Source organism: Equus caballus, chromosome 21 (assembly GCF_041296265.1).
Source record: "Equus caballus isolate H_3958 breed thoroughbred chromosome 21, TB-T2T, whole genome shotgun sequence".
In the NCBI taxonomy this organism is placed as follows: Eukaryota; Metazoa; Chordata; class Mammalia; order Perissodactyla; family Equidae; genus Equus; species Equus caballus.
The window spans coordinates 47603865-47629732 of NC_091704.1; the positions used below are offsets into that span (position 1 = coordinate 47603865).

At 38.9% G+C, this 25868-nt stretch overlaps 1 protein-coding gene across 4 annotated transcripts in view; it reads right to left on the reverse strand.

Moving 5' to 3' along the window:
- Window positions 1-15755: 15755 nt before the first annotated feature.
- The window catches only part of CDH6 (cadherin 6), a 125832-nt gene continuing 115719 nt past the window's right edge, over window positions 15756-25868 (reverse strand). For all 4 annotated transcript variants that reach the window (XM_001500761.7, XM_070246411.1, XM_023625810.2 and 1 more), the window contains exon 12: window positions 15756-21991. In XM_001500761.7, coding sequence (XP_001500811.1) covers window positions 21501-21991 — 491 coding nt within the window. In that variant the 3' untranslated portion in view covers window positions 15756-21500. The remainder of the gene's footprint in view (window positions 21992-25868) is intronic.

Here is a 25868-nt window from a genome sequence, read left to right on the forward strand (position 1 = left end):
GGCTGTACCATCTAGGTTTGTATAAGTACACTCTATGGTGTTCACACAAAGGTGAAACTGCCTGATGACATATTTCTCAGAACATATCCCAGTCGTTAAGCAATGCATGACTGTACTTATTTGAGCCTGCTTCTGTTCCATTTGTTCTAGTCTCTCTTTCAGAAATTCCATTTATCTCTATAAATTCCATTTATGTTTATCTCTGCTGTCTTCCAGGGGCCAAATATTTATGTCTATTTTTGGTGTGGTTTAACCTCTACTCTAGGCACAATCCAGGGAGTTGTGCCTTTCTTATTTCTTCTACCCATCTAGTCATCCAGGTCAGCTGCCATCCAACTCTCTGTTGCATAGGTTTACCCATGCTCTTGGGCTCACAGCACAGTTGCTTCCCAATGATTGTGACTGCCTTGTGACACACTCCCTGCTTGCTCCAAGGTCCATTCTTTTCTTCAACATTCAGCCTTCAAATTAGAGGATGTTGCTGGGATTTCCCCAAGACCTCCTCTACTTATCTTCATCTGGTTCCATCTCTGCTGTATCTCTTTGAAGTTGTGACACGCAGAGGAACTTTCCCTAGTTCAAGTGTTGATATAACTTTTTCACTATTTTCAAAATCATTGTGTCATCGTAACAACGGTCTGGGAGGAAGGTTAGACAACTTTGCTCAAGTCACCATTTTACCTAAAGCTTCTTTTTTTTCAATATTGTCTTGACTCATTGGACTCTTGTATTCCTGGCTCTTATTCTTCTGGGTTCATATTGTTGTTTCATTTTCTGCTTTTGGACATTCTCTTTGGAGGCCTGTTGACTTCTCCATTTGGCTCTCTCATTCTGGCTTTTTACGCAACTCTCTACTCTGATCTTAATATCCCTCTTCACAGTACCATGGTCTTGGAGGAAAATCTCTTCTTTTACTTCCATTCTTGTAAGGTGTTTAGGCAGGAATTTAAGATGGCTCCCATGAACTTTGTCCCCTTGTATTACTCCCACGGTTATGTTATGTTATATGGCAAAAGGGACATTATCTGAATGTGCCTAATCACATGAGCTTTTAAAAGTAGTTTCCTCTGGCTGGTGGTAGAAGAGGAAGTCAGACTCGAAGCATGAGGATTCAACACACCTTTGTTAGCTTTGAAGATGGAAGGGGCCACATGCCAAGGAATGCAGCTGGCCTTTAGAAGCTGACAGGAGCCCCTGGCTGACAGCCAGCAAGTGATCGGGGACTTCAGTCCTACAGCAGGAAGGAACTGGATTCTGCCAACCTCAATGGACTTGGGAGCAGATTCTTCCCTGGAGCCTCCAGATGAGAACTCAGCCCAGCTGATACCTGATTTCAGCCCTGTGAGAACATGAGCAGGGAACATAGGCATGCCATGCCGGATGTCTGAGCTACAGAACTCTGAGCTAATAAGTGGGTGTTGTTTTAAGTCACTAAATTTGTAGTAATTTTTACATACCTATGGAAAACTAATATATAAACATTGCTCACTAGCTTAACATGTTCCAAGGAAAAATCTGATAATAAATTTTGGATGGGAAGAGGTCAGGGAATATTGCAATGCTTTTGCAAAGAGAGGCGAAACCAAAATATAATGTTAACTCTTCCTCTGCGCTTGCCCTTTGTCCTCACAGTCACCAGACCAGAAAGAGCTAGTGGTCATCCCAGCCTCCACTTCTCCTTGTTCCTCACCCTCAGTGAGTCAACAGTTCTATCATACGACCATTCAAAATATCTCCCCTATTTTCTATTCTCATTGAGTGGTCTTATTTAGAAATCTTCATTATTTCTTGATTCAATTAGTATAAAGCGTCCTAACTCAGGGCTGTACTCAATTCTCTATACTGCGCGTGTTTTGAAATTTCTGAATCCCTAGTTTGATTACGTCACTCTTCTACTTCAACTCCTTCAAGGACGTCCTCTAGCCTTAAGTAGAAAATTCAAACTTGGGGTAGTATTTCCAGCTTGAAGTTCGCCCACACTTGCCATTGGCTTTAGTCATAATAAATTACTTGCCTTTGCTACAACGAATCATATTTTTTCACCACTCTGCTTGGAAGACTACTGCCAATTCTGTCTAGAAAGTTGCCGTTCATCTTTAAAACTTTATTCACTCATCTTCCTTTCTAGAAAGTGTTTTGTGAGTTAGATGTAGACATTTTCCTTACAGGATCCTCTTCATTCTTAGACAGTTGGATGCCTTAATAAGGGCTTTCTTCCCATCATCACTGACAGACCTTGCCAACCGTTTCCCCAATAGGCAGAGAGACCCTGAATTTAGGTCAGGGTCATGCAGATGTGCATCAGACAGGGTCTAGTCCAGGTTCAAATATATAACTCAGCCTTTGTTGTTGTCTTTGGGTATGACCAGCTTTGGAACAGAGATGGAGCAATGTGCATAGGAAACTCAGATTTGTCTGGGAAAGATGATCTAACCACTCCTCTATCTCTTCTCACTGAAGTTTGAGTTTGTGGAGATGTTGGGGTTTACAGGCTTGACTCATTGAACATCTAATGGTAGGACAGGCAATAAGACTTTTCATATAACACTGATGTGAGACCAGGGAGAGATGCAAAGGCTAATGCAAAGGGATGGGATTTCGAAGTGCTACTGAAATGGCCTTGAACTGGTTCATGTGGGGCCTGTTCCTGCCCTGGGAAGTGCTTATATGGGAATGAGAATGGCTGGTAACTCAGGCCCAGTAATGCCTGGGCTGCTTTGTGGGTGGAATGGACCACCTTCCCTTGTAGGACATCTTCCCAAGCACCAGGGAGCAGGGCACTTAGCCTAGGACAGGACAGTCAGCTGTTACAGCCATCCCTTGCATTTGTACTCCAGGAATGGTTCTGTAGCCTGAAGCAATTATTTTTCACCGCTGCCCAAACATCTGCCATCTACAGCTTGTGAGGTGAAAGACACCAGAACTCATTCCACCCATGCCTGAAGTGGCAGCCCTACACCTGTGCAAGGGGCTGGGGGAGGGAATGGGAAGAGATCTGACGTGTAGGCCTGGGCTGGTTTCCTTTGTACTGAGGGAACACTGGGGAGTGGGCAGGCTCCCTCATGAAACTATTATTGCTTTGGTAGCTGGTCATGTAGGGCCTTTGTTCCACCTGTGGGGCTTTGGACGTGATCTGCCGTAGCCAGCTTCTACTCCTCAGTCAGAGCCTCTCCTCCATGTTGGATGTGGGATGATAGGATGGACTTCCTTCTGCTACCAGCAGATTTGCATTTGAGCAGAGCACTGTGCTATTGCCTATTGTTTGTACCCCAAACGCCCACTTTTATAGTTTTCTTAGTAACATTTTGTTTGGGTGAGTAATAGAAACAAAAGTAACAGAAACAAAACTGTATGCTCTATAAGTAACAGAAACAAGACTTGAGGTACCAAAGGCATTTGTCTAACCAGCTGCGGCCAGGGGACCCAGCCGTGCTGGGGTAGGATTGTCAGTCCTCAGGTTATCAAGGCCGGGCAGATGTCTCAACAGGCGCCCACAAGAACACTACTGTATTCGTTGGTTTACCTGTTTGTTTCTTCAAGCAGCTTATAAACTTTTTAAAGTCCTTAATTTTTCTATTTCCAGTGAATATCTCGCTCGCAATAGGCAATTCAAATAATGTTAAGCCAACTTTAAAAATGCAGGGTTTTATATCCTGTATTTTTGTTCTTATGTTTTATCACACTTGGTTTTACAGATAGAACATGCATTCTCATAGGATGATGAACTCTGATAATTAAGTATGCTCCTTAATTACAAGTTATTTTGATACTTGAGAAAAATATTTGATGCAGATTTGTTAGTAATGTAATTTTGTCTAATCAGATGAATACTATGAAAGTTATAGTAAAAACACTGCTCTATGAACACATTTAAGGTATACTGTTTCCCTCCAAATTTGAAAATTATGTCAAAAAAAATACAAAGCTTTCCTCCATAGAAAATACTGGAACAAGAAGTTAATACTAAAAAACACAAGTCAAATGATTATACATATTCAGCTACATCAAATACCATTTTACACCAATAAAAATGCAGGATATTTAATTTTTGTAATAATTTTCCCTCTAATTTCCTGAAAGGAATTAGTATATCATATGCTAAAGGAAGGACAGCAGTAATTTGGGCTATTATTCTAATTTAAAAGTTTTACTACAAATGGGTAAAAACAATTTTTACAAACATTTTTTCTTTTCTCACTCTATGCAAAATAATGCAAAGTAAAAGACTTTGAAATGCTTAGAAGCATGGTTCAATGGACCCAATTCTGCCAATGGAGAGGTAGCCTGTTAATTTCTCCTCTGGAGTTTATTAACTTGAGCCACAAAACAGACTCATTAGAAAATCATCCATTACGGGTAAAACAGCTAGAGGAATCAAGCGGGTTTTTTTTCTAACTGGTGAGAGTATATATAACCATTTTTAATGAACAATGCTGAGCCATTCCCAGCATAAAAATATTTAACAACTCTTCCAAGATAAACAAAAATACTCTCTTTTTATCTCTGACACGTGGCTTTGCAAAGAACTTTGCATGGAGCAGGTGAACAGCGAATGCTTTTAGAAACAATTGAATAAACGGATGGAGAAACAAAGAGAAGTTAGTACAAGAGTGTGCTAAAAGCAAAAACCACATTAAATGTCTTAGATGTTTGGGACCTTGAGAGTAAACTTAGAATAAAATAGTTGCTTTTTTTTTTTTTTTTTGAGGAAGATTAGCCCTGAGCTAACTACTGCCAGTCCTCCTCTTTTTGCTGAGGAAGCCTGGCCCTGAGCTCACATCTGTGCCCATTTTCCTCTACTTTATATGTGGGACGCCTACCACAGCATGGCGTGCCAAGCAGTGCCATGTCCGCACCTGGGATGTTAAGCGGGGAACCCCCGGCCACCGTGAAGCGGAACGTGCGCACTTAACCGCTGCGCCAGTGGGCCGGCCCCAGAATAAAATAGTTTTTAAATGTAAAAAGTTATCCATTTCATTAACCCTCATCTGAAAAATCATCATTTTTCTCTAAACTAGTGATTAAAAAAATTTTTTTTCTTGGCTCGAACTTTCTTGGGCTGTACCTCGGTTATTTCTCTTTGTCACACCCTCACCCCAACAATAGACAAACAGAATTAAGTAGCCAAATTCAAAAACCAATGTGTTCTTTTTACAAAGAGCCAAAAATTCAGAAAGAAATTTTAATCCCAAATCTTTAAAAAAAGTTACCTAACTTTTGAAATTAAAAAAAAATATTTTCAAAGCTGCTGGTTAAGACTTTTCTCCATCAGTTTTGATTGTGCAGCATTTTTCTGTGGTCCACACTAATATCCTGAACATTCTGCTTGTTCAGCACCATCTCCTCTCCATTATCATGTATTCAGAAGAGATGAGCATTATCTTTCAGTGTGTGTATAACACTTGTCCCCCAGGTAGTCAACCTCTGTTCTCCTTATTAAGAAGCCCAGCTGCAATATTCAACACTAAAAAAAAAAAATCTAATGTGTTTTCCTGAGTCACCATCCAATATTGTACTCAGGGATTTCAAGGTCAATGTGTGTGATAGCTCAACACTGAGAATCTTGACTCTGTGGGATCATTGCAAACATGAAAAAATGCTTTATGCACTTGCTATATGGAAGTGAATGTGAAAGCATGTAAAATTTAAGGTACAAAAGCTTAGGAAAATATTACAGTTGTCACACTTGATTACTTTTAGAGACAGCTTGCCATTCCTGAAGAATAGATATTAAAGAATAACTCTTTGTCAAAGATATAGTATTCACTCATTCAGGTATTCAATAAATATTCATTGGGAGCCTACTGTGTACATAATGCGGCAGGTACATTGATGGATAACAAAGATGTATAATGTATCATATTGACCATGTGTGTATCATTTCCTAGAAGGCTTTACCAACAAAGCAGAAACAAAGAGGACTCATTACTGTCAGTGGTATTGAAAGTTATTCTTTATGTACAGTAGTAACATGACCAGGCGTACCTTTAACAACCTTGTCCCCCTAAAGATATATTATATATTACTCACCAATAACCAAGGAGAATTTTAAAAAGACCGCTACAGAGGAAGAAGACCTAGACGAAATTTGATTGAGTATTTTGATCTGAGTACCAATGCTTTAAAAAATTTCCAAGTGAAATGAGATAAACTTGACTTGATTATAGAGGTCATGTGTTTTCTGAGATAATCATATGGATTTGAAACAAAATGTCACTGCAATGCAACATGGGGATCCCATGATTAGAAGGGGGGATTTTGCATTTACAGGAAGCTTCTCATTCTTTACGGACCTAATGAATAGCCGTTGAAACTAAGGGAGCATGAATAATCAAATAAGTTGTTTAAGAGGATCATTTAAAGGCTTTTTCTATGAAGAAACAAGATCTTCCAAACTGTGAGCTAGATTTTCAAGGGACTGAAATTTTAACACTGCTGAATATGTCACTGAATTGTTTTATGAAACACAGTATTACTATTTCTCTGAATTTTCTATTTAGCTTCCAAGTTTGATGGAAAGGGGAATGGCTTTATATCATATTACCTCTTTCATGCTTTTGGGGAAAAAAGAGATAATTCAAACTTTAAACATATCAGGCTAGAGATTGGAGTTACTACAAATTCATGGTCTTGAACACCAACTTGGACTTTAATGCTACCTGGAAAGCCTTTTTTCAATCACTTATCTCCTATTCTCCATGGAGGTAACTATGCCTACTTCTCTGCAGAAACTCCAGAACCTCCTGACCCCAAATCTATCATTTTATCAGTACCTCACATCCTCACCACAGTGCTCCCTCACCACGTCTTAACTTCCGGAGAGAGTTGGCAAAGTTCACCGACTTCACATTCTTGCCCATTACAACCTGGCTAATGTCCCACCTCAATTGAAATTGCTGTAGCCAAGGTCATCTACTACCTTCTTTTCTCTATGTCCATTGGAAACTTTTCAGTCTTAGTTGACCTCTGGGTAACATTTGATATTGTTGACCTTTCCATCCTTATTATAACTCGTTTCTTAAATTAGGAACAACAACTCCCCTGCTTTTGTCTTAGTTCTTGAGAAAATCTTTCTTAGCCTACACAGCAGCTTCTTTTGTTGTTTATTCCTTAAATACTGGTGTTCTGATAGGATTTGTCTTGTTCCTCTTCCCTTCACACTCTACAGACTCTCCCTGCACAATCTCATCCATTCCTATGCCTGACATTATCTATGTGTGTTTCTGGCTCTCAAAGCTGCACTGACATCCCCAATTGCCTATCTTAAATTTCACATCCATATATTAACTGCTGCTTGACTTCTCCTCTTGAATGTCACACGAATACCTCAAACTTACCATGGTCAAATTGAATAGGTTGTCCTCCTTTCAAAACTTTTCCTTTTTCTGGACCCTTTCTATTGTGGTACCACAAGCCATATAAATGCTCAGTCCAGAAACATGTGGGGGTGGTCCACAATCCAGTCAATCAGCAAAATTGTTCTAAATCTCTCATGAATCCATGGACATAAAAATAAAATTGCTGTTAACTACTGTTCTGGGCCTGGCTATTTTCACCTCCTGTCTGAATGCTACCCTAGTCTCTCATGGTGTCTCCTAGCTTGTGATTCCATCTCCCTTCCAAGCCTTTCTCCACACTAGAGCCAGAGTTATCTTTCAAAAGGAAATCTTCTCGTATCACTCCCTTTCTTCAAATCTTACAATGTTTTCCACTCTAGAATAAAGTCCAAACTCTTTACAATGTCTTCATGACCTCGTCTTCACTCTCCTCACCTTTCATATCTCAGCATCCTTCTCCCTTGCACTACACTCCACTCATACCAAACTCTTCCAGTTATCTAAACATGCCCTGGCTTCTGTCAATTTTGAGTCTTCTCATAGGCTGTTTATTCTCTTTGGATGTTCTTTCTCTCATCTCATGCCTGTTTTTTTTTTCACTGTTTGGCATAATCATTTATTCCTTTCAGAAGCCATGATTGATATTCATACTTCTATCATAGCACTTTATTATAATTGTTGATTTAATTATCTAGTTTTTTTCCTGCTAGACTATAAACCCCAAGTGTCTATAATGTTCAAAGTTGTAGTCCCAAATATCTATCACAATAAATATTCATCATCACTGATTGATGAATTTAGAAGATGAAAGGAGGATAAATGACTAGCAACATACTTAGCAGAATGGAGAAATTGAAGCCTAACATCTAGCACATGATGGGAACCTAATAAGAAGCAAGCTGATTCATAATGCAAAACTCAGGCAAGGTCAAAACTTAGAGGTGCCAGATACCTTGATTGCCAGGGTGTGGCATGTGGCCGGAAACAGATTCACTGTAAATCTGTATCAGAAGAAGTCAGACCCCAGATCTTCTTCACTATCCTGCACATCCAGGTGACTTTTTTCACTATTCTTTCCCCATCCTAGAAGAAGGCAGGAGGTTTACTTTCTGGAGAGCTGAATCAGAGAGATCCTGCACTCAGGAACAACAGATACAGTTGAGGTCAGAGGGAAGAGCTGTACCTCAAAGGTATGTTAAATGAAAATCTATATTCTGAACATTGAGATTCCCCCAGTAAAGCTCTCTGAATATTGGCAGCCAGGAATGGACCCCTGAGGAAGAGATTGAAGGAATCCTCTTAGAGGCAACAGACTGACCCAAGATTTCTGAATGCTGACATTTGGGTGCTCCAATGAAACCATCAGTTTCCTCCAGTCACCCTGTGGTGAGGCACACCAGCTGACACCTAGAGCTTCTAGTTAGCTTTTTGCTACGTCACTACTAACCATGAACAGACAGCTAAGGATTGCCAGACATTTGAGGAAGACTTCTAATGTAGAAGACAAAGACCAAAGCAAACAGAGAAAAGATATGCAGAGAAAATAGAGACAAGCAGCAGGGAGCAGAAGAATATGTTTAAAAAAATTACTCATGGCATCAGAGAGATGGAGAGTTTCTGGAATAATACTGCAAGCCAAAGAAAACTGACAGATTACCTTCCATGGTTGAGAGACATTTAAGAGTCATGCCAGGAAGTTGGTGGCTGAATTTCTACAGGTATGTAGAAAACTAAGCAAATGTAAAAAAAAAAAAAAAAAAAGAGAGGCAATTAATAATTTCAGGAAAAAATGAAGTTGAACAAGAAAGGAAGTGAAATCATAGTGCAGTAGAAGGTCAAATGTGAACAATATTTACATAGGATAATAATGTAAACTCTTAGTTGTGCTATAACTATATTGGAAGGATGGGGAAGTATTGTGCGTGTGTGTGTGTGTGTGTGTGTGTTTGTTTGTTTGGGGTGTTGTAGTAAATCTAAATCCTTACTCTCCATAATGGGAAATCAATAGACAATGTTCAAAACTGTCAACACTAGAAATAGTAATATTAAGTTGAAACACCTGAAATTGTTGATATTACCTACTTTTCACCTACAAAAATGACAATTTCTTATGATTCAACCTAATATAAGCATTATTTAAAAGTATGGAAGTGAATACTACAAGAACTATTTGGGAGAGTTAAAGGGTAAGGGATTGCCTTCTGGGTAAGGGAATGGGAGAGGAGCGGGAAGTTTTTGCTGTAAGTTTTATAGAACCATTTGTCCTTTTAGGCAATATAGACATATTAATTTAATAAAAATTAAAGTGAATAAAAGAATGAATAAATGGCTTACTTCCAAATTACCTAAGTGAAAAGACCCACCTTTAACTATGAGGAATGATTAACAGTGGTAATTGATCTGACTGTGCTCACCTTTTCTCCTTTAAGGATTTTTACCTTTTAAAAAATGACTATTAGGAGACTTTCTCTGAAAAGACAAAAATAGTCTGTTCTAATAGCTCGTTTAGAACTTTAATTGGAAATTTGGTTGAGTCTTCTTCCAATTAAGCTAATTGCAGTGGAGCTCTGATTGGGCCCTGGGAGAGGAGGCGTTCCCCAGCTGAGGCGTACAGAACAATGGCTGAGTTTAAAAAGAGAGAAATAGAAGCACATGCTTAGGAAAACTGGTGAATCAACTCTGGGGGGATTTCAGTTGTTTACTTATTGACTGACACAGGCAGGGAATGTAGCCAGGAAAGTTCTGAAAAAAAAGGTGGGAGAGTGGAGAGCTTCACCTGAGGTTTTACTTAATGTGTATAAACTATTCCTGGTATTTTAATTGGAAATTTGCAACCTTTTCTAGGGAGGGCACCTGTTTTAATCCCTTTATCGTTTGTTAGGCAAGTACATGCTTTGCATGCAATAGGTAAAGGAAAGTTGGAAGGCAAGTGCAAAAATATTAGAACTTACATCCCTCCTCATCCCTTCCAGAACCTTCTTTGCTGGTCAAACTGAGCATAACTTTGCCTTTGTTACCTCATCAGTTTCACTTCTATCTCAAACTCTGGGGTGCATAAGAATCACTGGGGAACTTTCTATAAATGCAGATTCCATAATCCCGTCTTCACTTTCTCCATGACGTCTTTTAATACATTAGGCACAGTAAACAATACATAGTACCTATGTTACTCTCAGATGAGCCACATCCTAAAAAAGCCTAAATTAAAAAAAAGGTGGGCCGGCCCTGTGTCCGAGTGGTTAAGTTCGCACACTCTGTTTCAGCAGCCCAGGGTTTCGCCGGTTCAGATCCTGGGCGCAGACATGGCACCACTCGTCAGGCCATGTTGAGGCGGCATCCCACATGCCACAACTAGAAGGACCCACAGCTAAGATATACAACTAGGTACTGGGGAGATTTGGGAAGAAAAAGCAAAACAAAGAAGATTGGCAACAGTTGTTGGCTCAGGTGCCAATCTTAAAAAAAAGAAGGACTTTGAAATACAGAAGGAAAATTGCAAAAATAAAAGCAATAAAAGTCTAATGGCATAAATAACAATGTTACGTAAACTAGCAAACTGCAACTTGATTCAGGTCTTTAAGGTAAAGTGTGGATACGTTTTAGTGTGTTTAATATAATGAAGGTGGAACTTCCAAAGTTTGGAATGCCTATGGCCTGTGGAGCACATGCAATAGCCCTGATTATTTCTAGAGGGGGACCAGGGAGTTTGCATTTTAGAGAAGCAGCCCAGTGACTTTGCTGTGGGTTTCAGAGCTCCTTTAGAGGCCCGGCTCAAGTCTTAATACCACAATCAATCTGTCGCCCGAACTTTTCTCACTTGAGAGCTGTCATTTGAATCTTGGTGTCACTTTGCCAGATTCTTTTAAGGTAGATATATTTCTTTGGGGCCAAAAGGAACCAACCAGTCTGGATTTAACATGTTTACTGTTTTCCACACAAACACTTGTTAAATATATATTCAATTGCGATTAATTTTTATAGCTTTGCAAGATTTTTCATATCAATATATTCGAAAATCAGAAGACACTTTGTCATGATCTTCTTGATTTATGATAAAGAAAAAATATATTTTGTGCATAACGTAGGTAGTAAAGTTCTCATCATATAAAAGATATTCAGAAATTGCTGAAGACTGACAATCTTAATTATTATTGAATAGATTTTAATACTATAAATGAATACTTTTATAATGCTTCAGATAGTAAAGCATGAGAAAACGTTGTTATAAGTTAGCATTCAATTTGAAATAGTGACATTCTGAGGTAACTTTCAGCTCTTTCTGAATGTCAGCCAAAGCCGTAAGTCAGGAAAGAATCAGATGTCTTTCTTAAGCTTTTGATCCTGACCTTCTGAGAATGAGAAATAATGACAATAACATAAAAAAGCATTTCTGATCGATAAACTTCAGCCTCCGCATTTTGTGATGGGTGGGAGGACAGACAGGGAGGGTTAGAGAATTATCATAATTTTTCTGGAGTCCACCTACTCCTCGTCGCTCCCTTCGCAGGGTGGCACTAAGCTTTGACTATGCCTTGTCCTCCTTCTAACCCCGACTCTTCACATTACCTTAGAACTTAGCTGTAATATCAGTGAAAGAGTGTGGACCCTACATGACTAAAGTTGAGTTTCTGTTGCTCATAGGAATCAGGGTTCAACACAGAAATGAAGTTCAGTTGTAGAAAAGTGTAGAAAATACGTTTAGTTTGTAAATTGAGATCTGTACCTACTGCTCTGCCACACAGATACCATCTAACTGGGCAGTTGGGTTTTCTGGGCATATCACAGACACCACATTATTGGGGTGGGTCCCTGGATTCAGTGGGTGCTCAGGGCTAGAATAGTCTCCCTTATTCCTCCACAGCTCCTCCTTCAGTCATGGAATCTGAATCGCCTAAGGAGTGACAGGAAGTCATCATTCCCTTCCTTCTCCTTCTCTTATAGAGCTTTGCTGCTCTGCAGAGGGCTTACCACAATTTGATGTTTGAAATATCAGTATCGTCAAGATTATTATCATTACATAAACAATTAGAGCTTTTGAAGTGTTGTGTGGAATTTTATATTTCTTGGGAATGTTTATCTTTGGGAACACTGTTCCAATTTTATAATCGGAATCAGCTGGGTAATTGGAGTTAATAGGCAGAATTTTGCTTTCAGCCTCTTGTTTTCTTCCCAGAGCATTTGGACTGATGTTACGGAGAGGAATGTCTTTGAGGCTGCAGTCATCAGCAGAATCCAACCTCATCTGAATTTGCACAAAGAAAAAAGAATCCTTTTCTTCTCCCAATAAATATTTCTCTCAAATTGATGAGATTGGACTGTGCATACAAAGGGGAAAACGTGGGGTTCAGTGGCAGAATTGCAGAGCCTGAGTTACAAGAAGTGAGTTTAATACTAATTCTTGTGATGAGACCTAAGGACAAATGGCCTCACTCTGTTTGTTGGTGAAATGGGAATGATACACGCTCTTGTATGGGGCTTCTGTGACAGTTATATCAAGTCATATGCATGATAGTTATTTCTAAAGTGCTGCATAAAAGTAAGATATTATTATCAGGCAGCTAAGCAAAGTTAAAAGCTTTAATAAAACTTATCCTTTACTGACTATAAGGAGACATTTTCTTACCAATGTGCAAACAAGACATATTTGCCATTAAAAGTTAAGTTTTTGAGACTAAATGGCTCAGGAAGCAATAAAGATGATCTAATATGTCAAGGGAGACAGTTTAAAAAAGGAACAAGTATATTATAGACAGAAGTAGGAGACAATCTACTTCTTTTAAAGAGCCATATCTATTCATGGCATATTTGGAAAAGTATTGAATTCAGGAATATGAGACCCAGCAAAGTGATCAAAAGAATCAGGATGTCATTCAGCACAAAATGTCTAGTCAAGCAAATTAAGATTAATAATGGAAGATTAAATCATGGCAGTCCTTGTGGGAAGGGTACGTGTAGAGCAGGGTGTGTGTCTGTCTTTTTACCCTTGTATCACTATCTCCTGGATCCATGCCTGGCCCATCGTATGTTCTCAAATGATTTTTGCAGAATGAATCAATAGGTTCAGGAGTATTACCGAGGAGAGATGCATCAACCAACCTGCAATTAACATCTGAACTTTTCAAACAAATTTATCCATGCTTGTTGGTCCATATTTGTGAAATAAAGATGTGAGCTAATTATAATGGCAGACTGAGCCATTTAGCTTCCTTAATTATTCCAAATTTTTGAAAATCTCAGGACCAAAATGCTCTTCCCAAATGTTAGTGGTGAGTAGACAATAAAAGTTAGATTGAAAGAAAATGAATCTTTCAATGGAGAGCTTAATCTCTTAAATTGGGTTGGCAAATAGGTCAACATTATCCTATTGCTCGTGGCTGCTGGGGCATACCTGTTAGGGATTCTCAGGCGACATCTAGAAGATCCATGAGTCAATTAATTAGAAATATCTACCCTGGGCCTTGGAGTTAGGGATGGAAGACAAACACCTCTTAAAGGGGGTTTCAACTTGAAGGTTGAATTTGTAAATGACTTCCTACTTTCTCTTCTGATAACACCCAAATGATTATTATGGGATATGGCTTATTATGGTGACTGAAACTGGGGGGAATTGGGAGAGATGTTGCAAGACTGACAGAGCCTGAACCTATATGTGGCAGATACATATAAATGTTCTCACCAGATACACATGTGCTTGTCTGTCTACATCTCCCAGCCTCTGTCCAGTTGGTTTGGGGCCACATGACTGAGTCCTGGCCAATGAGATGTGAGCAGAAGTGGTGTAAGCCATGTCTAGGCCCTGCCTCTTAGAAACATCTCAAATGATCATCCAGTAAATTCTCTTCCTCTGCCACGTTAAACCTTGGAGTCAGGGTGCTCTGGATGACATAGCTACAAGAGGGACAAAAGTCCACCAGCACCCTGAACTTCATGAGTGAGACATAAACTTTATGGAGATTTAGTCTATTGCAGCAGCTAGAGTGAATTACGCTAATGCATACCAGTAATTATTATAGGAAGTGGTTTGTTATGGTGATGGGAAAGGGCTTAGCCTATCTAAGTGTTTGCAGGAATCTGCTTGCTGAACTGGGTCCTTGAGACAGCACATTGCACTTCCTGCTTATGTTATCATTAGGTCCGGGAAGTTTCCTAGATTCTGCAGACTCTGCTTGCCCTGGGGTGGGGAGGAACTGGGACTGGGGTGGGAGGGCTGAGGAGGGGCTTGTTCTAGTGCACCATGCATACTATTGCACAATGTATATATCCTTCAAAAAAGTGTATTTCTAATAGCATCATTCCTTTCCATGAGTTTCTGTTCCTGACCGAGTTATCTTTAAACCAAGTGGCAAAATCAAAAGTGAAAACAAAACAACAAAAATCAGGAGCTCCAGCATTGGTGATCCCTCGTGTCCTGGTGCCATGTGACTTTCCCAAGCCTTATCTCCTTCAGGCAACCTCAGCTGAGATCCATAGCATTGCTCAAGTATCCCTCTCTTCTCTCTCTTTCCCATGATATTCTTTTAAATTTATTTCCCTTTATCTCCCTTTATCTCAATTCTACTAATTGTTAAACCTCCCACATACACCTGCACCAGAGCAGAAACAGTTTCTCCTTCCTATAGCACTTTCATCTGTACCTCTCTGAAGACATCTTCGTGCTACCTTTTGGTGGGTACTATAGTTATGAGGTTATGGCAGCCCTTCCTCCTGGGCCATGAGCTTCTGGAGAGGAGGGAAAATATATCTATCTGGCTTCCTATTGAATATTCCATTGCACACAGTGGAGTGCCTACTATATATTAAACACATGAATGAATGAATGAAAAATCTCCTTTGCAAAGCTATGAATTCTCCCAGTTAAAAAATTATGAAATGGCCTCTGTAGAAACAAGAGGCAGCTTAAAAAAAAGCATATAAAATATTACAGCTCTGAATATGCTAAAAACATTTTATTTACTCATAGTATCAGAATACTGGAAGGATTTTATTCTTATTTCCCTTTGGTCTGGCTCTTGCTGTTTCTTTTTCTTTTTTAAATCAAGGTCCATAGACAATTGGTTTTGTGGGAGTGAAATAAAGGATGGAGATTTGTGATGGGCAAAAATAAAGAACTGTCCTTTTTTATCTAAAGCAATTACCATGAGGATAAACAGCTTTCTTCTTAATACTGCAATTCCATAAATAACACTAGAATTCTTGACATCCCAGCAGTAAGAAGTTTGCAGGGCAGTGCCAACGATATATACTGCTGGCTAGGAGAAACTATTGTTTACAAGCTAATCATCATATAACAAGTTGGCTTTTGTTAGCTATCTGAGAGGTTAAAATAGCAGATTGGGAAAGATAAAGTGTGTATCAACATGTACATTTTTAAAATCTCTGATTACAAACAATAGTTTGAGAGAATTGAAAAAAAACAAGTTAGAAAAAAACCAGTTTATTAAGTAATATCATATAAATAACTTGTTACAAAAATTGATTTGCAAAAGGCATATTTACTCTTTGTGAGAAATCACTTCTTAAATTGCATTCTTTTCGAATTTATACTTCTACGAAAACAAAGGAAAATAAAAGAAGCCATTTCAAGGAGTGTGTGTTTGCCATTTGACTACAACAAAAGGCCCGGCCACACTGAGCTAAAATGTAATTGTCTCAACCCCGTTCTTCTAATACAGAAAATTTTCTCATGTAAACTGTGAAGTTATGAAAATCTCCCTAACTACAAATGTGGATGAAAGCTGAGCAGTGACTGTTTCCATCAGGTGTTCTCGCTCCCAAAGACACGAGTGATACAGAACTGAATGCTCCAGGCCAGTAAATCTTCAAGGGTGGCATCAGTTTCAATTTATACTTGGGAGTGTTTTTAATTAAAAACAATCAATACCAAAAAGCTTTTATTTTCTGGGTTTAAAATCACAAATCACAGTAGGGGAACGCCAAATTGCCTTAGCTTGGTACTACTGAAGACATACATAGCATTTATTATAAGGCCTATTCTTATGCAGTGTACTTTCAAAGCAATGAGAATAATCACAAACAAAACAGTACAACGCTTTCGAAGTGTTCCTATGTGTCTTCTGAGCAGATCAGTGTTACGTCTGCCACACAACATTCCCCCTGATGCCTAGTTATTCTATGCATCTGATTCCTTAATAAACACTAATAGATCATAGAAAACTAAAAGCTTATAGAAGGTGCCTCTAGACATATTTACATAAATAGCAGAGTCTTGTAAGAAAGACCAAGATCTCATTAGAGTGGAATGCTTTTTGCACAATGCTGGGTCCATGCCTCATTTGTCAAATTAACCCCATTTGAGGAGAAATTTGAGTTTGTGGTCCATGGGTTCTTCAAAAAAAAATGGAATTAAGTAACTTGTAAAAGCTCTTTTGAAATTAATCTAATAAGCCAGTGGCTCTTCAGCTAAGTGCCTCGGTCCTGTCTGAAATACAGTGGATAATAGCTTTGTTTCCATCTGACCTCCTTTCGGCACTTTCATCTGCTGCCTCTGCTGGGCTAACGTTCCCCCCGAATTAAAAAATGAAAATGCATCATAAATAAGGTATTACAAAATGGGGAGGAGATTAAAGATTGTCTCAGCAATGCTTAAATTAAACTGACGATACAGAGACCATAAACTTCTGACTTTAAAAATGAGCTATTTCTTTATTAACTTTTAACAAGTGTGTGAGTCAATGTATTTCCTTTCTTGGAGGGTATTGCTTTGAACATTAAATATGGTCGGGGTCTGCTATTTTTTAGTAGAGAATTATCCCTTTAGAAAATTATTCCATAAAGATGCCAAAGACAGATTAAAAATGCTGCAACTGTAATAGTCACTGAACTTTTAAGGAGACCATACTGAAATTCTGTATTCTCTGGAAAACAGAGCTGCTTGTCAGACCTTAGGAAATAGTTCATCTTCCTGAAGATCCACACTCTAAGTCTTAATCTTTCCACTCTTATGATCTGATGAAGAAGGCTGGGTTGTATTGTTAACGTAAACACAGCAGCCTGTTTGGATTTTTAATCCCTGCTCACAATTCAAAAAGATTTCATCTAGATAAAAACATAAAAAATAAAATTAAACTAAAATGATCCTTTTCAGAGGATGCCTTTCCAAATAGTGGGGATCGTGACTTTTCAGAGCATTCTTCCAAAGAAATTACACCACTTAAACCTAGTAACTAGGATATAATAATTTATTTGGTGATTTTGTTCCTGAGGAAAATGAATTTAGCTGTACCTGGTTTAAATATTCAGTTTGTGCCCAAGAATCAGCTCTGTTGTTTCCTTTCAACTGCATACTATTTTTGTCCTCAAGTATGTAGAATTGAGGAAGGCCCAGTTCATAGTTTATACATTATTATCTCCAATGAAATAAACATTTCAAGGCAAAGCATTTGATGTAAGGTATTATTTAGCAAATCAGGACATCTAAAATTTACCTACTTAAAAATGAAAGTAAGGGCTAGACTGGTGGTGTACTGGTTAAGTTTGTGCGCTCCACTTCAGTGGCCTGGGGTTCGTAGGTTCGGATCCCGGACACAGACCTACACACCACTCATCAAGCCAAGCTATAGTGGTGTCCCACACACAAAGTAGAGGAAGATTAGCACAGATGTTAGCTCAGGGACAATCTTCCTCATCAAAAAAAAAAAAAAAAGAAAGAAAGTAATGGAAACTTTCTAAAGTTAGTTTGGATCCATAAAATTTAGATGCTTCTAAGATAGAGATTCAACTTTAAGAACTTTTTGTACAACATTTTGGGACCTGAAAATGAACACTAAACCAAAAACATTTTTACCAAGTTAAAGTTGAATCACCAGGTTTTGTTCCATCTGAAAATGGAGTCAATTTGTATTCGAACCTCCCTTTTTCCATGTAAACCATAAAGCCAAGAAAGTTCTGTAAAAATCATATGTTTACTGTGCCCAGATCCCCTCTCTTATGGTTCTATGGAGCCATCTTTGCTTCTCTCCCATTTGATTTTTCTTTTATTTGGGGACAAATGTTTTCTAGGTCTTTCAGCAGAAAGTGGTCATGAAGTGAAGGGGCTTTAAATTTATGCACAATGGTTTAATGTCTTTAAAATTTCAGCATATTCTAGGGAACATCTTAATGGTTTGAAGAAACTCTCCCCTTTGAATGGAGGGAAAAAAAAATGTCAGAAAGGCCTCACAGTCCTTGAAGCAACCTACAAAAGCAATCTGCTTATGTTTAATAAATTGTAGCTTCTCAGTGATTACAGAAAATATTAAACTTTTATCTCTTTCCCCTTTCCTTCCATCTTTCTCATCACCAGCATCTAATATCAGGACAGAGACAATGTGAAAACTGAGCTGAAAACTAATTTTTTTCTCCAGTAATCATTCATGTTGACCTGAGTCCTGACCTGATACTTTGGTGGGAAGGAAGTGAAACCTGCCTAGAATGATGGAACTGTGGCTCTTATTGTATCCATGACATCAAAGAGTCTTCATTATAGGAAAATACTACCCCACCTTGATACTTACAGGACCCTCATGCTAAATATTCAGTTCCAGCCTCAAAGTCTCGAGTTTCTTAGAGATTCACTTGATCATCAGGTTTTGTGGTAGGAGATTAGACAGTTATTTCAGTATTTAGTCATATCATCTTGTTCTTGTATACCATATCATCGTCAGGGAGGGATAAAATATCCTGCCAATTACATCTCAAATATTCCACGACAGAACTACTTACTTTCAGTTCTGAGGAAAGAGTAAACTTTACCCTTAAACATTGGAAGTCGCTAGTGTCAACCCTCCGACGTTCAAGTTAACGCCAAAAGTTCAAAAGAAGACTTTTGATGATATGTTTCTTTTTACAGGACTTTCTTTCTTGATTCAATTTGTTACATGACATGATACATAAGGATAGAGAGCTCTTTAATTTTACAATAAGTCATGTAATTAAGGTGTTGTTCTATTGCTATAAATAACTAGTTCTTATTAAACTTTACTAAGCTATCTTTTTTCAACACTTACCTGTGTCTATGATATACATTGATTCATTACAGTGAAGCCCTCTTGTAGTATTTTGTTTGCATTCCTCTGTGTGTGTATATATGTCCGTGTGTGTATGAAGAACTAACAAAAGAAAACCCTGAAAGCAAGAAATAGCCCAAGCATGGCATACTTGTTAGTATACAGGGAAGTCTATTAGAAAATAGGAAACCATTCAGGAAGCACAAGGATAATATGATTGTAAAAATTTTTCACTCTACTTGGGTAACCCAAAATACTACATTTCTCTTATTTTAAAGGTGCCGTCTTTCTTCCTGGGTAATATGCCTACTTAAAACGGAACCAAACAACAATGTGTTTCCAAAAAGAAAATATGTGCTGATATGACATTATCCCCCAATGGAAATTACGCTAAGATTATCTGTAGAAAATTAACATTAATTGAAAATAAATCCCTAAGACTAATAATTGAAGTCAGCATATTCTTAAGTACATATTATATATATACAGCGCCTGTTTTTTTCCTAAAGGTTTCAAAACAAGGATGTTTTCATTACAGTACTTTGGAAATTTCTGATGACTGCACGATGTAGGATTCTAATGATAAAAGTCATTAGAACAGCCGTATGAAATAAATGATTTGAACCTGCCAAAAGGATTAGTTCAGTTCAGTTGGGTCTTCTGGATAATAACTGTGATGCTAATTGCATAATTAGAGAAATAATAGATTGGATGGATTGTACATTACTTTTCTGTCATAGTTTGAGACCATTACTTTATCATTAGCTCAAAGACAAGGCTGGCAGGGTTGCCATGGAAACTAAGTTAAAAACAATCAAAAAATATTAATGCTTTTGAAAGTCAACTATCATTTTAATTACAATCTTAAACACTCTTGTTGAAGGGAATCTGAGTTTTTCCCTTTGTAAGCATCTTCCAAATATGTTATATGTAGGTTTTCACCATGATCTCAATGTTCATCTATATCTATCACATTATATAAATAGATAGATGTTTCTGGACGTGAAGGACAGGGTATCAGGTTCAAGTGTGGCTGGCTCTTACCTCCCCATTAAACTCCAAGAGCAGGATTCGAGTTTTATTTAATCTACCTTTACTAATGCAACTTAACTGTGTAAGAAGTATCTTAAGAATATGAATTATTGTACTTCACACTGCTACATTCAAGTATATTAGAATAATACTGAGGACAACTACAGACAAGGAGTTAAAATTTATCTCAGAAAAGTTCCTTCAAGAACTTTTAAACAATTAGACTTATTTGTAATTAGCCTACTGATGGTTGAAACAATTTCAAGTAATCTGTGGTATATTTGGTGGCCCAAAGTTTAAAGTATGTTAAATATTTATTTTGTTAACATTGTTAGCTATTTTCCCTTTTCCTTTATATGGTGGGAGGGCAAACTTCTGCATGTCTACTATATAACAAATTAGAAGTTAGTGGCAAAGAATGAGGTCTTACTAAGTTTTTTGTTTTTTGGTGGTTGTTTTTGAATGCTACCATTTAATTTGCTTTTATTCCTAAAGAGGAATGAGAATCTTAAAACATTGGTGGATCTGATGTTTTGAATAGCCAATGGTGTCAGAAAAAGTTCTTGAAGAACACACAGGATGCGTAGATGTTTTAAATTCTTTGTGATGGAAACACACACTCATATATAGTTCATTATCTCCTTGTGGGCTGATGCACCAGGAACGACTGTGAAGTTGTTCCTCATTTCTCTTACTAAAACTCTATCTTTAATCATTAAAGCACAATCCCTCATCCCATTAGCATGTGAAGTGTACAGGCGGAGCAGTCAGCCGACCTGAGTCAACGGAGTGTAGTAAAAAGACCAGGCCAGTTGAATTGAGCATGTTCGGAACTTGCCCTAAGAGAACAAGGGAAAATGTTACTCTCTGTCCTCTCCTCCAGCTTGGGGCCTGTTGGGCTGACTGACATGGTTAACTGATGCACTAAAAAATAAACATTTGCCTCTTGGAAGCTCATAAAAGTGTACTAGAAAAAAGTCTCTAACATTAGATCCCCACGGACTGCAGCCATTGACTTTTGGAACTGGTAGAACAGAGAACCCTCCACGGAGTAGTGGATAAATAGAAAGAAATAGCCACTTCGCATGTTTCAGTGTCGTATTGGAAAATGAAAAAAGGCAACATATTAGGAGTCTTTGTCACTGTCCACCCCTCCGTACATATCTGCGAGCTTTTTGAAGCGAGGGCCCCAGTCACTAAGGTAATCATAGTCTTGGTCTCCATCTGTGGTCACTGACTCCAGCGAGCTCAGGGAATCGGCCACCGAGCCGGTGCCCTCGTAGGCATAGGTGGCCAAGGAGTCGTAGGGCGGGGCAGTGGGGTCCGTGTCATTCTCCTTTAACCTTTGGTTGATGAAATCTCGGACGTCGGTGTTATCACGAGCGGCTGGAGTCCGTCGGGGTAGAAAAAGGGCTTCGGGCACAATGTCCCTGCGTAATTTGCTGTCCTCTATGGCTTCGGGATTCCTCAGGGTGCCGATATCAAAGGCCTGAGTGTCCTCCTCTCCACCACCTTCGTCGTTGTAACTGACAATGTTGTCTCTGATGTCCTCTTTGGAAATGATCAAAGGTTCTTTTTTCCGCTGCCGCCTCAGAGCTGCAAACAACACCACTGTCACTGGAGGCAGAAACAAAACAGAAAAGGGAAGGAAAAGTTAATTTGCCGCCCAATTAGTGCCAGGAAAGAACACTGTGCTCCAATGCGAAGTTTTAAAAGTTTTCTAGGAAAGTGCAGACTCAACTTTTCTTTCTTGAAGCATCTACTCGCCTCTGTGCATGATCAAACTAGGAACCAAAGAAATGGAGTAAATATTTGAAAGAGGGTTACAATTTAAGTGGAGGATAAAACACCGTCATATTTTGTCAGTAGTTCCTTTTTGCTTTGAAATGGCAAACTAGTTTTAAGGTAAAGAAAAAAATAAAATAATAATGAAAGAAAGCTCAACCACAGTGAGAGTATTGTGTTGAGTGCAAATTATGCTAAACACCTAAAATGCTCTGAAGCCGCTTATAAGCACAAGGCTGGCACCTTCTAGATGTGTTGAAGGGTTTGCATAACTCCACATCTAAAATAACTTTTGCACTATGCCTTCCTTTTTTTTTTCTGAGAAAAGTGTAAAATTAGTTTAAAACCTAAAGTCGAGATGTGAATATTTGCATACCTTTCCCACATATAAGGACATGTTAGTACAGATGATACGTGGAGAGACCCAGATACAATTCAGAAAAGCCCTTTGGGACTTCAAGACCAGCCCGTTTGAAGGGGGCAGGTTATCATACACATGCCAGATTATTTCTGTTTGAGCTAAACAAAATAAACACATTTAAGTGGGGACTCAAAACTTCCAAAGGTTTATATTCTATAAATTTGTTGCCCAGAGTGTTCATCCTTTTGGTTTTTCCTCTCAACTCAAATTAGACACAAAGCAAGAATTGTGTTTCAATAGCTCCTGGTGTTTCTTCACAGCTGGCCGGGGAGAACACAGCTGGCTACCTGTAGAGAGACACGTCTACAAATGGACATATGGGTGGGAAAATAAAACAGCAACAGCTTAGAGAGAAAACAGTTATCCAGGGCAGAAGATGTATTGTCAAACGGGGTTTGTCCAGGGGAGTTTATTACAGGGAGTACCAATAATGTTTTTTTATTCTTTCATCCATACATGGTCCCGTTTTCATGAACCATGAAAATAGAATTATTGCAATAAAAATTCCAGAATAATGGCTTTTGGTGGGTGTGTATATCTACCTATATAATAAAGGATATATGTTCACCCGTATGTCTATATGTTAAAGTTTCAGATGTTAATAGTATTAATAAGAATTGCTTGTCTATTTAGAGAGTTCTATATGTCAAGCACTGTGTGAAGTACTTTACATACTGAATCTCATTTAATTACCATGATACCCCTACGAAGTATATACCATCATTAGACCCCCATTTTATGGAGAGGAAATTGAGGCTTAGAAATGTCACAGGTACAAGCAATTGAATTCCAGCTCAGTCAGACTAGAAAGCCCACAGTCTTAACCACCACGCTGTGAAGCATGTTGGGATTATAGACTATTTCTAAAGGAAATACACTTTTTTCCTTTTCAAGTGTGTGGCTGTGTAATTGCACACATTCTCATTTGCTGCCAGAGAGTATCCTGATGCCACATTTGTCCCATTCATTCAGGGTATTTATTTATCGGTTCGTTCAGTAAATATCTAGGTAGTGCCTACTCTGTGCCAGGTACAGTTCTAGGCACTATCAATAAAACTGATCGCGAGTGCTGCCCTAAGAAGGTGGGCAGGAGGGGTGGTGGGGGTGGATGGAGACAGAAAATAAACAATGTGTCTAATAAACAAGGAAATTGTTGGAAGATGATAAGTGCAATGTAAACAAGAAAACTTAGAGCAGAGAAAGGAGCATGAGAGTGCTGCTGTGTACATCTGAGGGGCAATATATTTTTTTGGGGGAAAGATTGCATCATTGAGGAAGTGACATTTGAGCAAGGACATGAGGAGTTATCCAAGGAGCTGTCTGGTGAAGGGGACAGAGCTAGAAGAAAGGTCCTGGAGTAGGGGTGCGCCTGGAGTGTTTGAGAAACAGCCTGGAGACCCTGTGGCTGGACCAGAGGGATCTGGGGAGAGCAGAGCAGCAGGGTAGGGCCACGTCATGTAGGGGCAGGGCATGCTTCTGCAGGCCTTCGCTTTACCCTGGGGTCTGGGTGGGTGTGAAATTCCAAGGCTTCAGGCAGAGGGATGCTCATAATCTACCTTTAGTGCTGGTTTCCACTGTGACCAATGACATGGATTTGCAGAACAGGAGGGTTGTAAATCAGGATAGCATTTGGGATTAGAGAATAGAACCAAGCTAACTGTGTCTCAAAGAATTAAACTCTGAGGTACCACAGGTTCATTTGGTCATTTAAGGCAAGATAGCAGGCATTTATCACTTCCTAATTCTTCCCCAGCTTAAGTTACCTGTATCTTTTATTTTAGTCCTACGCACGCCTGACAGTGCAGTTGTCTGAGAGAGAAAGGGCACATTCAGTAATTCAAAGACATTGATTCACTGCCGAATTCTCATACAGCTACAACTGTCCGTATCTTTTCTTATTAGCCCAAAGCACAACTGAACAGGATTCCCTGACTATTTAACTGCCTAGAAGAGAGATCTTTCTCAAAGCTAACTTTTATAAATGGAAGACGTGAGTTCCAAGTACGTAGAACAAAAACATTCTGAGAAACTAATATGCTTTCTTCCCAGTAACTGAGCCATTCCCTTTTCTCTACCCTCTTGGGGCCAGAAGACAGCAGTGAGATTTTCGTTGGGGTTGGGGGTGGGGGGGAGTTGGACCAATCTGTGCTCAAATCTCATCATAAAGCTAGAAGGTAGCAAGGCATTTGAGGTCAACAGATCTAGGTTCACTTAAACGATGTGCCCTGTCTGTTTCCTTCTCTTGCGAAAGAGAAGCAATAACAGTGCCCAGTGTTGTTGTCAGGATTGAGTTAATAAATGTGAAAGTTTTGTAAATTCTAAGGCACCATCGAGACACAAAATGTAGTAGTTATTTATATTTTATTTTTGCAAATAAAACACCAGAGGCCACATGATCCACTTTCCTGACTGCTGATTTCTTCCCATATCCACGTGGCTTTCCTTCTCTTACTAGCTCTCAGGTTTGCTTCCACATTCTTCAGTTGCCTTATTTTCAGTTCAGGCTCTCTTTCAGCCTGGAAGTTACCCTGCTTTCTATAAGCTCACAAAGAAAGTAGAGTGCAGTGTGGAAGCACCAAGGCTCAGGGAGAGAAGACCTGGGTTTGGAACTTAGTTCTACCACCTGTTAGCTGTGTGTCTTGGCTACATGACTTCACATCTTGGAAGCCATAGTTAAGACGCAGATAAATATATACCAGATGGTTCTGAGGATTAAATGAGAAAAACATTTGTAAAGCATCTTGCCCAGTGTCTACCCCATGATGTGAGCCTAGTAAAGGTTACATCCAATTTTTCTCCTTTTTTATGAGGTACAGAATTCCAAAGAGACTCCACAAGATGTGGGAAGCACTGAGGCACGTTAGGAGCAATGAGACAGCGAATTCACTGGAGGAAGGAGACGAAACGGGAGGATAAAGGGAGCTAGTTAGAAGGAAAAACTTGGGGGAAGAGAAAATGAGTAGATGATGAGGGAAAGGAAGAGTCATCTCTGTGAGATAAGAGTCAGCTCTCCTTCCACAGCCCACGAGAGTCCATGGAATTCTACCAGAGAACAGCCTGCCAATCCAGCCCTTCTAAAAATAACCTTTTTTTAAATAAAAAAGAATATTCATATCTTTCTTCTCCAAAACAATTTTTTTACAGACTCACACCATTAGAGACACTAATTTTTTTCTTTGCATAGTCAGTTTTTATTTATCCTCATATCTTAAAATACTTTGCCCAAATCTTAGTTGACAAAGAGAATCACAGTTCTGTGGTGGAGTTTCAAGGCTTCTGTTATAATTA